Consider the following 13402-nt stretch of genomic DNA (forward strand, 5'->3'; position numbering starts at 1 on the left):
CCTGCAGTTGAGTTTAGGCAAATCTGTGATTCTACTTCTGCAGCCCTACATGCCTCCAGCACATCCCTTTGCAGCAGGAATCACAATGTGCCTTCTCCCCCAAAGGCATCCCACCTGGTGACTCTGGTGAGAGCTAGCCACTTTTTGCAGGGTTAGTTTTCAGCCAGTTATTCAGCTTCCTTGTCTGAATTTCTACACAGCAGCACAGCCCTAAATGCTAGCATACAGGAGAAAGGGACAGTGTCCAAAAGAGGCCAAGTCTTTTTCTAGTCCTGCACAAAATCATCCTCTTAGGCTCATTGTGCTGTCATTGGCTTCAGAGTGAGTACTCAAAGAGAGACTTTAAATTCTGAACTGCCCTTCAAAAATTTCCCTATAACCCCACGTACCACAGGCCTGTGGGTGCTTAAGCTGGAGTCACAACTAAATTCCAAAACATAGCGGGCATTAATGAAGACCATAATGTTCCTACCAAATGGCAAGGGAGTTGAGCACAGCATAAATACACACTTAGAACTGCAGCACAATAAAAATAATGATGATGATGATAATGATAAGCCCCTAGCATAACCAGCATGGTTATGTGTGAGTTAGCTGAAGATGGCTGGAGGGAGGAGATGCCGTGCATTCTTGAGTGCACTGCAAGGAAATTTCAGTCCCACTGACTTCGGTGGGGTTTCAGTGAGGCCACGTCTCTGCTGTGGAAAGGAGCTGCCTAACACAGCGTCGTGGGGTTCCTTGCTTTTTGTCTCTGAGCAACTCCTGGCAAAACCCCTGGTTACTAAGTGAAAACATACTTTTTCCAGTCACCAGGACCGAAAGCCATACCTGGATTTGGCTTTTTTTTTCTTTCTCTTCTTGTTGTTGCTGCCGTTCTGATAGATTTGTAAATCTGGCTCCTGGACTAGGTGCTGACTTTACAAACCCTAGTTTGGCTACTGAAGCAGGGGAAGGGGGGTCTGGCCTTAGAGTGGATTATCCCCCCTCCGTGGGATGGTGGCATGGCTCTGCTTACAGCTTGACTCCGGCTAATAGGCGGCTCTCAGTGTCAGCCCAGCAGCTGCCATGCAGGAGGTCTGGCCCCTGGGGCAGCTGCTGCTCATCTGCCGGCAGCTGGCAGCGGAAGTGACATCTGTTTTCAGTCCCAGCTGTGAGCAGCTCAGAGGTGCCAAAGCCCAAACGCCTCAGTTCTCGATCCAGGAGCGAGGAAGGGTTTCTGATGCCAGACCACGGCCTGGCTTGCAAGGGAAGGGAGGGGGGATCGTCCCTTTCGACGATGGTGGGCCGGGAGGAATGGAAAAACATTGACAAAAACTGAGAGAAAGAATAGGCAGTAGGGGAAAGAATGGGAAAAGAGCACAGGAGAAAACAGGAACGGCTGAAATGAAAAGGAAATATGAAAATTGAAGTGACCGGTCTGAGGCACAAAAACAAAAGGAAGGAGGCAGAATAATGAAAGAGATGTAGAAGTAACATCAAACAACGACCCAAGAGAGCCTGTTATCTAAAATGGCTGCTGAAGAGAGAAATGCCTTGTTGAGCTGCCATCTGAAGTGCTACTGAACCTGGAAAGCATTCCTGCCTGCAGCCCTTAGCCCACTGTGCCATTCAAGGGGTCGCCCCTGGAGGTTTTGCCATCTGGTGGAGCTCTGGCATATTCTCTCTTGCCTCCTTCTTCTCTATGCTATTTAAATTCACATTACTTTTTTCTTGTCCAAGTCTCTTGCTCTCTCATTTATCTTGGTAACTGTGTTATGTAATTCGGTGTTGTGGCATTTTAACTGAATTATAATTTTAGTTTCTGAGACAAGAATAGGTGCAGGATGAAGGACAAGATTCATTTAAATCTAAATATTGAAAGTATAATTTAATTAACCTTGGAATAAATATATTAAGCAATGCCACTTTGCTCCCCAGGTTGGTGTTTGCAAGAGAAGTGACTTTATCACAAAAAGTATCTTCACAGTTGGGACTGTTTCCTCAGCACAGGTGCTGAAATTTTGTTTTTTAGATCTCTAAACTAATTGAGTATTCCTGGAAGAAATAATGAAGGAAAATGAATATTTAACAAGTGCTTTACAGCCCTGTCAATCAAAATCAAAGTACACTGGGAAAAAATGCAGTGTCAGTGACTGCTTCTTTTTCTTGGTGCTTGCCAGAAGCACAAGAAAAACTGAATTCTGGTAAACAATTGGGCTGGGAAATGGGCTGATGGAGACAGATGTCATAAAAAATTACCAGTCTGAAGTTGAAAATGCAGGCACTGGGGCACAAAGATTTGAACCCATTTTTACCCTGCCTTTGGTATCTCAGCATAGGCACCCAGAGCAGGGCATTAGTCATCAAACTGTGTGCCTTTACAAATTATTCAGAATCAGGTGCAAAATTGGATTGAGTTGGGCAGGAATAATCTTGCTGCAAATTCTGGCCTACAGGAACACTGTTAACATCAGCTTATTCTTGAACTCCCAAACCTCTTTTGATAGCAATGAAGGGATTGTCTGCACATTGGTGGATGGTTGATAAGATAAACTAGAATTTTTCAGATCAAAGTTATGGATAAAGAGGAAGGAGCTACAAAATAAAAAAACTTTTGCAGGTCTCAAAGTGAATGTGCTCGTCTTCAGAAATAAAAGCCAAACAAAAAGCAGTGAGAAGTTCAAGTGTCTGAGGCAGGGAGAGCAGAGCAACTAAAGTATGACCCTTCTCTGGTGGAATGACCTACAGAAAGGAAAAGTTGCTGTATCTTCAGAAATAGCCAAGTAATTGGAAAAATTATGCCTTTATGGAGATGATGAGATTTTGGTGTCACATAGAAATACAAATTTGAATACACCAAAGGCTCCATGGGATCCAAAACAATTTTTTTTGGAAGCCTACATTAATTATTAAGATGAGCTCAATCAAAGTTGACTCTATTATGCCACTTATTACAAAAGTATCATCTCACTTTCTTTCTCTTTGCTTTTTGGTATAGTTTTGGGGTGTTCAGGCTTTTTGTTTATAATGCCACCATCTTCTATCCTTTTCATTTCTTTCTTCTTCAGAGGACCATCAAGCCTTTTTTTTTTTCAAGCTAGGTTGTCTGAAAAGCTAAACAAAAAAAAAAAGACTGAATAGAAATTCTTATACCTAACTGATTGAAGACAAAGTAATACAAATTTCAGATTTTGCATGAAGGGAGTTATTTTCAGTAAATAAATCTAATTCACTCAACTTTGCATTTTTGAAAAGCAAAAACTTTGCATTTTTGAAAAGCATTTCTTGGGCCACATTCTGCATTCTCTTTTCTGAGGAACACTACCCAAGGAATACTAATTAGAGTGCTTAAGGAGTAAGGTAAGCAAGGCTGGCAGGGTCTGAGCTTCTATTTACTTTCTGTTATCTCTGTCCAAATGTTCAAAGCAATATGGGTGGTGACTGATTCACTAGTTAAATTCAAAACAGCATGTGTGTACAAAAGGCTGCCAAGTTTCTCATGTATACTGCTATTTGTGAGAAGCTATGCACAGACAAATAACAATCAGCCAGTTTCTTAATTTCATTTTATATCTTTATTCCCATTGTAAGCACTAACAATCACCCAAAACGCATTTAAATTTGGTTTGGATACACAATAGCATTAATCACAGTCTAGTTTCTTTTCTTTTTTTTTTTTTTTACTGTTTCAGTATTTTGTGATCTGTTTTAGTACTTCTGTTGTTGGTGTATTTGCTTCCAGCAAAATGGACTTTTCAGTGTTTGTAGATTATTTTAAAAGATTGCTAAAGATTAAAAAGCCATAATGCAATGATTAACAGTACATTAATAAAGCTTATTATCTTCCATTTAGGATTAGTACTAAGTATATTGGATAACCCAAAACTTACTTTTTCTTGTGCATTGTCTGTTCTCTTTTCAAAATAAATCCATAAACAACCATAATTTTTTTTTTATTACAGCACTTCATTGCGGTATCATTTTTAATTGGATTGAAATTCTCCTAGGAGAATGAGGTAAGTAAAACAACCCTAAAAAATAAAAGCTCTGTTTAAGCAAACGATGTTGCACACAAACCAATGTTAATGCACTATCACAGTGTATAAATTAGAGTGGATAGAAAACATGAAGGGTTTTCTAAATTCACCTTATTTTTTGTGGAAAACATATCACAGATTGCATTTTTGTCTTCAAGCAAACAAGAATAACAAAATACAGTCAAAGAGACATCTTTCATCATGTCTTTTAAAAGCCTGTGGGACAAATTTCTTCATCAAATTTATTAATGCAAAAGCACATTCAGAAAACTTATTTGTGAGAGCTGTCCTGTTAAATTATGAATACCAGTAATAAATTCTTTAGTTCTTCATTTATTTGTGTGCTCTGCATATGAACAGACATGAATATATGTATGAATAAAATATGCCTATTGTATAGCCATGCACAGAGCTAATATGAATGCTTATGTTGTACAATGTCAGAAAAGGACAAATTATTAATCAAAGCAGAGAGAAGAAAGAAGCAAAGAAGAAAGCAGATGATGCACAAGAACTTTGTTAGTTATCTTTGCATGACTTGTGTGGGGAAGAAAATGTATGCCTTGGATATAGAACCATCAGCTGACAACTCTTTATTTTATTTTGCAATAAAGGAAGTTTGGGACCAAGATCAGCTTCTAGAAGGGATTTAAATCAAAGATATAAATAGTCATGTGAAGGGAAAGGGATCAAGCAGGGAGCTTGTTATCCTAAGTTTAGTCTGAGCACCAGAGGGAGTGGAACATGGTGGGAGTAAGGGGAGGGATGCTGTTTTTAAAGGGAAACTTGCTGAACTGACAGTGCTAGACTGAATCAGGGACTCTGGACACTTCTGGTGGGGATACTTCTCCAAGACTTTATTCCAGCCATATCAAATATGTAAGACACTAACCTAGCCCCTTCACAAATGCAGGAGTGATAAAATCCTGGGTCTGATGCATAGGGAAAGACACACATTTTCAGGGACGCTGCTTGTATTGCTCTTAGTGGTTGTGATACCTGGAGACACTCCACATAATAACCATTCACCATTTCATCTTCCTGTCCCAATGGTCTGCACTTGATCATCAATGCAGAGTATCTTTGAGTTCATAATGCTTGCCCTCCTTGCTGCTATTTACTACATATATCTGCTAACCAGCAAGAGATGAGATATTCTTATGCAGACTCTTCCTATTTCAGCGGAGCTACAGGAGCTCTGAATGATGGCACATGGGCACTGCAAGAAGTGTAGCACCATGGAGGCTACAGTCAGAGCACACTGCATCTGGAAAACCGGGGCTTAGCACCTCCTTGTACCCATGTGTATCTTTTCTTTGATTTGAGGTGTTACCTTCATTCCACAGAGAACAGGTCCCTGACCTTTCCAATACTTCCTGCAATATGCATTTCTCTTTATGGCAGGAAAGCTACACTCTGTAAGGAACTCTACATTCACTAACACGTATTACAGCAGCAATTTTAAAATAATTTCACATAAAGTTGAACTGTGCTTTAGGATTGATTTATCTGAAATAAAAATTAATTCATGCAGCCCTGGAGTACAACACACACACATAGGTAAAGACAATTCTGCATGAATGCTTTGGTGTCCTCTGTACACCTTTAAAATGATCAGTACCTTGAAAAAACATTTCAGTAGCATTCCTTACAGTATATACCCAGTGTATCTCAGAATTATTTGTATTTCCTTTTACACTTTATACATAATATTAGACTTGTATTTTAAATATCAAAAATATGCTTTTAAATGATCTTAATAATAAATGGCATAAATCCAGGGTTTTCAACAAAGAATAAAATGACTTAAGACCTTTGGTGAACAGATGATGAAAACTAACATTTCCAAAAGCTACACATGATTTATGGTCTTATGCTACCAACAGCTGGCCAATAAGCTCTGGGTTTCTGTCCTTTATCAATGCCATGATAAGAGCAGCAGCAGAATTTACTGTCTCCTGAAGCAGCAAAGGGTCCTGGAACAAAAAGAAAAGGAAAAATGAGGGAATAGGGAAAACAATGTATTTACGAAAGTGGAAAAAGGAAATATTTAAAATCAATTTTCAATTATGCCAAATTACCATATGATTGCTGAAGAAACAAAGCTCTTTATTAGAAGAAGAACTTTTAAAACTTTTATTTTAAGTAAACGCAACTTCATGGTAATAACCATTTTCTCCAATCTCCTTGAAGCAAAACTGCTTGAGTTCCATCTACTCAGAGACCACCAAAACACTTGATTCTGTCACTGCCTTCCTAATTGAATTTTAAAATCTAAAAGGCAGTAAAAATTTTGGGGTTGAAAGCATGGAACAAAATACAGGATTTAATCAACTTGCATAATTAAGCCCTGCAACTTTAAGCACCTACTGAGTCCCATCTGTAGTCTACCAACTACTTGAATTGACAAAGGCATTTAAGCACTGGGATTTCAATGGTTTAGGCTGATTTTTGTATCAAATAACTTCAAAAGTCTGGTTTTGATAGGCAAGTATAGAAACCAACACAGGAAGCAGCAATAAAATAAGACATTGATTCTATTTTGCTAATTGAGCACTCCAGCTCATATTTGAAAGATTCTTGTGTCTAACTACCAAGCTTTCTTAATTGTATGAACTACAAAAGGTTGGCCTCTTGCTACCAGTAAGACTTCCATTTGTGGACTGGGAAAATAGCAATAGGTGTAGTCAGGCATGGAGACATCCCTGGAGCAAGAAAAAGGAGAGAACAATTTCTGTGAAGCAACAGAGAAAAAGAAAGGTCTACAAAACTCTAGGGTAGAGGGAATCTACAAAGAGAAATCAAGAGCTGTTCTCCACAGCCATGATGGATAGAACAATAGGTTTTATCCATCCATTTATTCCATGATGGAAGCAATAGGTCAGAACTAGTATACAATGGAAGAGATTATTTGACACATCAAGGAGACTCATCATGAGGGTCCTATAACATAAGGCTCACATCCATGTAAAATGTGATACAATGTGATAGAGCTTCTGCCTAAGGTAGGAAGACGGAGCAGTTTGATTCCACATCTTTTCACTTCTTTTTCTAAGATGCTGCACAAAGAAAGAATTTGTATAGAACATTTAAGAAATCTGGACTAATGGACAAAGAAGAAACCATTTCCACAACTTATACAAAAACACAATATCAAAACTTGCTCTTCAATAAATAAGGCAACTGCTGAAGGGATCTGCCTATTCAGCTAGCACAGAGGGGAAATGGAGACTAAGAAGTTGCAGTTGAAGAAGAAAAAACTGAATGGGAAAAGGTGTCCCTGGAACAATCTCAGTCTGGAAAGAGGTCCAGAGGAGAGCCACAAAAAATGATGAGAGGGCTGGAGCACCTCTCCTATGAAGAAGGGCTAAAAGGGTTGGGGTTCTGCTTGGAAAAGGGAAGGCCCTGGGGTAACCTTATTTCAGCACTTAAAGGGGGCCTATAAGAAAGACAGGGTGAGACCTTTTAGTAGAGTCTGTAGTGACATGACAGGGGCATGGTTTAAACTGAAATAGAGTCAATTCAGACTAGATATAGAGAACAAAGTTTTTATGATGGGCAGGCAAAACAACAGAACAGCTTTCTTAGGGAGGTGGTGGATGCCCCATCCCTTGAGACATTCAAGGTCAGGTTGGTCAGGGCTCTGAGCCACCTGATCTAGTTGAAGATGTCCCTGCTTACTCCAGGGGGGTTTCAATAGGCAAATAACCTTTCAAGGACCCTTCCAAACCAAACTATTCTATGATTCTATGATAATGCTCTTATTATCGTTTTTACTTATGTAAATGAAATCAAACATGCCAGAGAGGTAAATGGAGCGAATTAGAAATTGCTAATAAAATTATAATTGATTTTATCATTCTTGAAAAAATTATTTTTGTATTTGCCCAGCATTTTGTCATAAATATCATAAAATAATTACAATTTGTAACCTCACAAAAGATTACGCTCCTCACAAATTCAGGTTATAAATTCCAGCATGCAGTAAAATTATTTATTAGAGTTCTAAAAGACTGTGGTAGAATAAAAACGTTCATGACGTGTGCCTTGCTGGAGTGACGCCTTTTCAGTTAAACAAGGAGTGCAGAAGTCTGCTGAGGTCCTGCTCCTTCAGAACCTTTTGTCATGGACCAAGGGTGCAAAGGCAAACTGGGAATTCACTGTTGTGGTTAGCAGGAAGCTCACTCCCTCATTCCCCATATGGCTGTAAAGTGCTGGACAAAGCACAAGGGGAGCGGAAGTCGCGCGCACACCCGCTCAGATGGCAAACGCTGCAGCTGCTTTCAAAATCGAGCAACGTAGCGCTTGCTATTCAGCAATGCCAAATCTCCTTGCGCCCTTCATCACTTTTTGTTCGGTTTATCTCAAGAAGCACTTCACAATTACAGGCACTGTCTTCCAAATGGGCTTCCAGCCATATCTGAAGTTGGCTGGAGGTGTATAGTATTTTTTTTTTTCATTTCACAAAAAGAAATAAAATACACCTGGCTCAAAATGCTCTTAATGTTTCTCCCAATAAATCTTTCCACATCCTCTGTTGGTTACTGGATTCAGTACACATTCCTTTGCAGTAATAAATTATTCAAGTTTCTGAACATAAAAGGAAGCAAGAGAAAGAAATTTAACTTTCACAGGAGAGATTGAAAGTGACACCATAAGATTCCTTTAGACTGAAAAAAGCCTTTCTTAAAAGCTATATCTAAGGCTTTAGTGCTAATTTCCATGTTCTGAAGGAAAGACATGCAAAGAATTATGAGTAATATTTGGAAGGCAGGCAATGTGGCAGAATAATGTGTACAGAAACCTGTATGCTGAAGTGGTCCAAAAACCACTGAAACTGACTGCTGAATTGAAATTGGTTCAAAACCAGAAACATAGTAAGCAAGCAGCACAAATTAGAACTACAAGCTTTACAGTTATTGCACTTCTAATAATCCGATTATTAATACCATCATTGTAACTCTTCAGGAAACCTACTGGCCCCTGTGTAGGATTGGTCACTCTAAGTCTGTTTTTTGAAAATAACCAGAAGTGGTTTTCTTTAAGGGAATGTATATCATCTCACTTAGGATAAAAAATGTAATAGAAAATATATTCCTATTCTAAATACAGTTCCAGTTCATGGTTTAACTACCTCATGAAGTACATACTGGGGATTTCAATAAGGCAGTCCTCTAAAGTATTTATCATCGGGGTTATTAATTTTAGATCTGTGCTAATGGTCCTTCCCAGTAACGTTATCCCATTCTGATCTCAGGGTCACCCATTCACTGAAGAGGGTCCAGCACCTGGCCCAGGAGCCAGCCTCTGAGTGCAGGAGAAATCAGTGCCACAGAAATCAAGTACGTGCTGACTTTAATCTGCTTTACTCTCACAGCCAGAGCCTCACTGGAAGCAGGTAGTAAATAACACGATGAACTGGACTTCCCCAGGAATTTCAATTTGTCTATCTTGTATCTTTCTAAGAATCAAGACTCACTCTTATGATAAGAATCATTATCATAGTATCTGATGGTCACTATCTGGGCATAACTTAAAATTTTTGTTGATCATTTCTAGTCATTATCACAACCACCTACCCCTAACCAAAAAAAAAATCCAGAAAAAATCTTTTTAGCAAAAATTTTAGGTACTGAAAGGTAACACCTTGTTCAATGACTGATGAAACAGCTAAACTATATTTTAGGTATTCTTTCCCATTTCAAAATCTTGCTAGGACTTTATTTTATTTTAGGCCCTCACTCTGCCTGTAAGCAGTTATTTTCAATATAATTTGAATGCCAGAAGCTGTTCTAAAGAAAGTTAAAAAGAAATAAAATGACAGGACTCAACAACAACCCAGGAAAGGAAAAAATCCTGTGGTTCTTTATTAATTTAAAGTTAAACAAACAAGTGAACATTTCAAGTCCCCTGACTATACCCTTAAAACACTTTGGTTTTGACACTGCAATGTTATTTCTGGCAACGATGCTGATTACAGCTGATAGTGCCTACAGGGGAGCTTCAATAAGGATGCCAGGACAAACTTAAACTACCACACCTAACTCCATTGCACATACAGGCCTCCAAACTTCTTTTATATTGAATGGCATAGCACTAAATCTTTCAAAAATCTCCTTATTAGTTGCAGGAAGTCAAATAATCAAGCAGAACCACGTCTTCACATGTTTAATTGCCTGACGTGTTTGCCTATATTGTAGCCAGGATAAAAGCCAGGATGTCAGAGCAGGAGGATCAATACAAATCCTCCTCTCCTGCAGCCCCAAGAGCTCTCGCCCATTCCTGCCCACCCACTGCTCAGCACTGCAAGTCCCAGGCACGGAACACCCTTTGGCACGCCAGGCAGCGAGTGCACAGCCCTGCACACACTGCACTGAGCAAACAGGAATAGCTCTTTCCCTCATTAAAGAAATCCCTAAAAAAGACTGTGACCTTTGAAGACTTGGAGGCAGTAATGACTTCAATGGATTAATAACTGAAGTTTCACATGATCAACTGGTGTGCCATGAACTCCCCTCAAACCATTGTGATATTCACTGTCTCTTCATTTCATCCAGTTGATTTAAATGATTCTCCTGTAAAAAGGAAAACCACCCCCCCAAACATTTCTTGGCCATTAAGAAATTTTTATTGTTTGAACAGATTATTAACTACATTCATAAACTAAAACCAAAACTTTTACCACTTTATATTTATGTACATTGGAAAAGAAAGTATTCAGAAACACTGCCAATGTTATAAACCATAAATCCACATAACAGCACTTTGATTCCAAAATAAAATATCTACTTTGTCTGTTAATAAATAGTAAAAATATGCCAATATAACCATATTGTGTGACGGCTGTAACTCATACTCAGAATTTTTTGATGTAGAGTTTCTAACTGTAGGGGTTCTCTGGTCTGCAGATTAAGACTGGGAATGGCTACAGGGACCGAGTTAAAGTTGTGTTTGGAATATGTAATCTGATATTTTACAAATGTGCATTTATTTAAGAAACTGTGAGGATATCTGAATACTTACTGACATTTCCCTTACAATTAATTTCCTTGCTTCAATCTGTTTAGCATTTACTTTTTTCCCCCAACTGAAACTTCACATAAAAATTTACATTACTTTGAAAAACACACCTATCCTTTTCAGCTCAAAAAAAGAAAGCCTCTGCAGGTATCACCTCTGTCTTGCACTGCTGAAAGAATAAAACTGCTGTGTTCCATTATTTGCACTCTGTCTCTAATATTATTTGACTTAATAAAGTTTTTTAAAATTAACAAAATTGTATAGTCCTGATTATATGGCAGGCAGAAAGCCTGAAAACAGGATTTAAAGACACTGCTAAACTTAGGCAATATCGTACCAGGAACAAAAAGAGGGCCGGAGCATGTGCTGGCATGCAGGCATGCTCCTGCCCTTGCTGTTCCATTGTAAGCCTGCTCCCTGGCACAGTTTTGGCTCCTGACAGCTAACATGTTTCCAGACAATGGCTGGGCACGGTTCAGGGGACAGTACAGGCCAAGGAATGCTCCCAAGGGACAGGCTGAATGAGGCCACCCTCTTTTGGGAAGCGAGAATGTAGCCATATGGAGATGAAGCATGCTGTGCCTTTTAGCCCTAGGACAAGAGAACCATCCCTGGCCTGTTTTACTTACCAGTATGGATACAGCCTACATACCACTGGGAAGTGACACTTGAGCCTTTCAGTCCCTACCAGATACATCAAGAATACATAGAGCCACAGTCAAATAGTGCCCCCCAGACTGAGGCACAAATTCCATGTTGCTACCACATAAGCACAGTAAAAAACTAACTACTCTGTAGACACCTTTCCCACTAAAACAGAGAAGGAGAGAAGGATGAACCTCAAGACAAGACAGTAACTGTGCTGTACTGCCCATTCTTGCTACCTTAGGGAAAAAGGCTGGAGCCAACAGAAGGAACTCGTGCCCCCTGCTCCTTTTCACAGTGTGGATATGGGTGTACACCAGGAAACATGGGCAGAAGAGAAAAGCGCTGAAACAGTCTCTGTTCTGGGAAGCATCTTGCAAAGGACTATGATGGCTGTACAAGAGGAGCTACTGCTAATTTAAAACTCCACAGAATGCTGCAATTTATACTTAAACTATACCAGATCCCTCCAAAACTCACCTATCACATACTCAGTGTCTCATTTGCTCTAAGAGAAACTGAGAGGAGAATCTAACCTCCAAAACCTCAACACTTGAAATTTTCTTCTTCAATTAATACTTTCAATTGAAACAGCTGTTCTGAAGAGGGACTGAGGTTCTTCCACTACCAGAAATCAATGATCTAACATGGTTTGCTGTTTAATCACACCATGAGGAATTCATCCATAGATTCACAAAGAAGCATTTTTTCCCCCTCAAGATATGTACTGGCATGCATCTACACATTAAAGCAACCTCCATTTCTGTAATAGTACAAATTAATCTGAGGTCTCCTTTCTTCTTAAAATGCTTCCACATCACATTTTTAATCCATGTGCCAAAGGATCTATTGATAAGTGTCTTCTCATACACAATATCAATGCAACAATTTATCTCAATAAAAAGATAGCTATGCAGATTGTTCTAAAAGATAAGGAAAGTATTTTTCTGAATATTTTTAGATTTTCTTTCAAGTAATACATAAGTAATTAAGGTAGCACATGAGTTCAGCTAGGTAGCTGGGTTCAAAATTATTAGAGCAGGTTCATAATTGAACCTCTGTACACACAGCCTTCCTTTCTGAACTAAGAAAATGAAATCAATTTTTCATTAGTGGATACTCCTCAAAATAGAAATAATTTTGAAATCTAGATACTGAGGATGCAATGAAGATTGAAAAAAAGTGAGTGGCACTGGAAGAACCAAGCTGTAACTGTGCTTATGTAGTTTAGCAGGCCACTTAATTAGTGAACTCCAACAGATCTGAGATAATTCCCTGCAGATAAATGGGCATACATTTATGATAATCAAGTCAAATCTGGATAAATTGTGCATAAATACATGAAATTGTACTGTAACTCTCTCTCATACTTTTGATCAGCCATGCTTCTTATAGTTTATACAAAAAAAATGGAGAGCCATCAAAATTTAAAATGACTGTGTGAATCTACTGAGAACAAACAACTATTTTTAAATCTTCTGGAGTCTGTAAGGATCAAGTCTCTAGTACTTTTTCTTATTTCTTTTAATGTAAGATTCACAGATTTAAACCTGAAGGTAAACTCTACTCTTTTGTTTAAAAAAGTCCAACAAACCAGCACAAACAAATAAACAAACAAACAAAAACTCAAATAGGATTCCTTTCTCTAGCATGATAAGAATAGACAGATTCACCCTAGATCAGCATGTTTAAAACAGCTCCATTATTTACATGTTCTACAG

At 38.7% G+C, this 13402-nt stretch overlaps 1 protein-coding gene across 2 annotated transcripts in view; it reads right to left on the bottom strand.

The window, feature by feature from the left end:
* Nucleotides 1-3641: 3641 nt before the first annotated feature.
* The window catches only part of CRPPA (CDP-L-ribitol pyrophosphorylase A), a 107635-nt gene continuing 97874 nt past the window's right edge, over nucleotides 3642-13402 (bottom strand). For both annotated transcript variants that reach the window (XM_030237949.2, XM_030237962.2), the window contains one exon: nucleotides 3642-5992. In XM_030237949.2, the coding sequence (XP_030093809.2) occupies nucleotides 5888-5992 (105 nt within the window). In that variant the 3' untranslated portion in view covers nucleotides 3642-5887. The remainder of the gene's footprint in view (nucleotides 5993-13402) is intronic.

This window comes from Serinus canaria, chromosome 2, assembly GCF_022539315.1.
Source record: "Serinus canaria isolate serCan28SL12 chromosome 2, serCan2020, whole genome shotgun sequence".
NCBI lineage: Eukaryota > Metazoa > Chordata > Aves > Passeriformes > Fringillidae > Serinus > Serinus canaria.